The sequence below is a fragment of the Amphimedon queenslandica genome, unplaced genomic scaffold, assembly GCF_000090795.2.
Source record: "Amphimedon queenslandica unplaced genomic scaffold, v1.1 AMPQUscaffold_10825, whole genome shotgun sequence".
Lineage (NCBI taxonomy): Eukaryota > Metazoa > Porifera > Demospongiae > Haplosclerida > Niphatidae > Amphimedon > Amphimedon queenslandica.
The window spans coordinates 5,890-7,695 of record NW_003548927.1 but is presented as its reverse complement, the minus strand read 5'-3'; the positions used below and the strand labels follow the sequence as shown (position 1 = coordinate 7,695).

The following is a 1,806-nucleotide window of genomic DNA, read 5'->3' as shown; positions in this document are numbered from 1 at the left end:
TCTTCTTTGTTGAGTTCTTTCTTAATATTTTTTAGCTGAAGGAATGCATTTGCAAATGTCAGTACAATTACTGATCTATCCCACATTTCCTTTTTTATGTTAGCTGCAAGAACTCTGAACATATCTTTAACTTTTTCATCTGCTCTGCTATCCATTCTGATACAGATCAGTATCAGATCAAACTTTTTAGCTTCAGCAATCTCTTTGACAATGCTATTGCCACTCTTCCCTCTTGTATCACTGAACCCAGTAGTATCGTAGACCTTTAACTGTATTCCTTCATGTTCTCCTTCATGCACTTTAACTTCAGACTGAACTGATCCTGCTCCATGACCAACTTCTGCTACAGTGTCTCCCAGTAAAGCATTGATGAGTGTTGATTTACCAGCTCCAGTTGGACCAATCACTAACATATTGACTGGCTCTCTTCTTTGGCTCAATCTTTTTTTTGCTGCTTCTGTTTTCTTCTCTTGTGATTCGTTAAAATCAAGGTTGTCTTCTTTAACTTCTTGAATAGAAGCACTGATTTCAGTAGGTCCCTGTTCAGTATCTTGTTCATCTGATTGAATAGAAGTATTGACTTCAGTAGGGCCCTCAGAGGTTGCCATTTTACCAGATAATGGTAAAGGGGATTGCCACAGTGTCGTATCAGTTCATTTCTTGTTATCAGTTATTTGATAGTTACTCCAATGTTGTGTTAATTTGCTATTATTATCTGACCTACATTGTATCTATTATCAAGAGTACATTCTTGTAATAATTATGCTGATATAGCTCTATAGTGTATTAGTATATTATAGTTTATGTTGCATTAGCATTAGATTCTATTGTCATGAGTGTATAGGTTACCAATCATCTCCTTTATATCCTTCAACCTCATGCACAAGTAACTGATGCACATGTACCTCCCCCTCCCAGTCTATGCTACCTTCCTACCCAACAATCTATTGGCTAGTGTTGGTTCACCAGGTTACATATCTTTGTATTGATGTCCCTAATGACCTTATTCAGAGCAAGCAGGTATAGCAATGTTATAAGGACTTATACTGACAGTTCAACTTGAATAAGGTGAACAATGTATGTTTCATACATTCAATGTATACAATGTATGGTTTCCTCTTGTATAGTGAGTGTGTGTGGAGGAATTAGTAACAGAATATGAGGAATGAAGAAGGTGATGGTTAATAAAATATAAGGAATGAGTATAATGTGATAATAGGAAGTGAAGAGGTAAAGGGAGGTACCTCATGAATCAGGTGCTGTATGGAACCTGATACTACACTGTCTTATAGGAAAGAATATCAACCAGTCTTTACTGCAGTGATCCTCCCTCTCCCTCTCTCTCTCTCGTTTCTTCTCTTTTGGTAATGCAGAATTCCATCATCATTCTTTCTTTGTTGCTCAAAGTAACAGTTTCAATAGAGCCAATACCTGATGCTGATGATGAGCTTCACATCTACGCCCTACCAGTGGGTCAGGGAGACTGTACTGTGATACAGTGTCCTAGAGGTCAAGGTGATCCTCCTAAAGGAACAGTCACTATTATTGATGCTGGGTCCAGTACAGAGAAGCTAGGTATGAAAGGAAAGGACATTGAGGACTTTCTTAAAGGGACTGAACTTCGTCTTGCAGTCCTTACCCACTCTGATGCTGACCACCTCAAATACATGAATGGTATATTGAACTTTTATAACAATAAGAAAGTTCCTATTTATCATTCCTGTGAGTGGAACAAGCATTATACCAAACATATATCCAAGGAATATACCAACCATAAGGAAATACCACGCTGCATGAGTATTAAGC

At 37.8% G+C, this 1,806-nt stretch overlaps 1 protein-coding gene across 1 annotated transcript; it reads right to left on the bottom strand.

The window, feature by feature from the left end:
• Positions 1–71: 71 nt before the first annotated feature.
• On the bottom strand, positions 72–608 carry LOC105315335 (tRNA modification GTPase MnmE-like; the record flags this gene model as incomplete). Its single annotated transcript, XM_011409945.1, has 1 exon — positions 72–608. A coding segment is annotated over exon 1 (537 nt), but the record flags the coding sequence as incomplete, so codon positions are not given.
• Between the last annotated feature and the right edge of the window lie 1,198 nt (positions 609–1,806).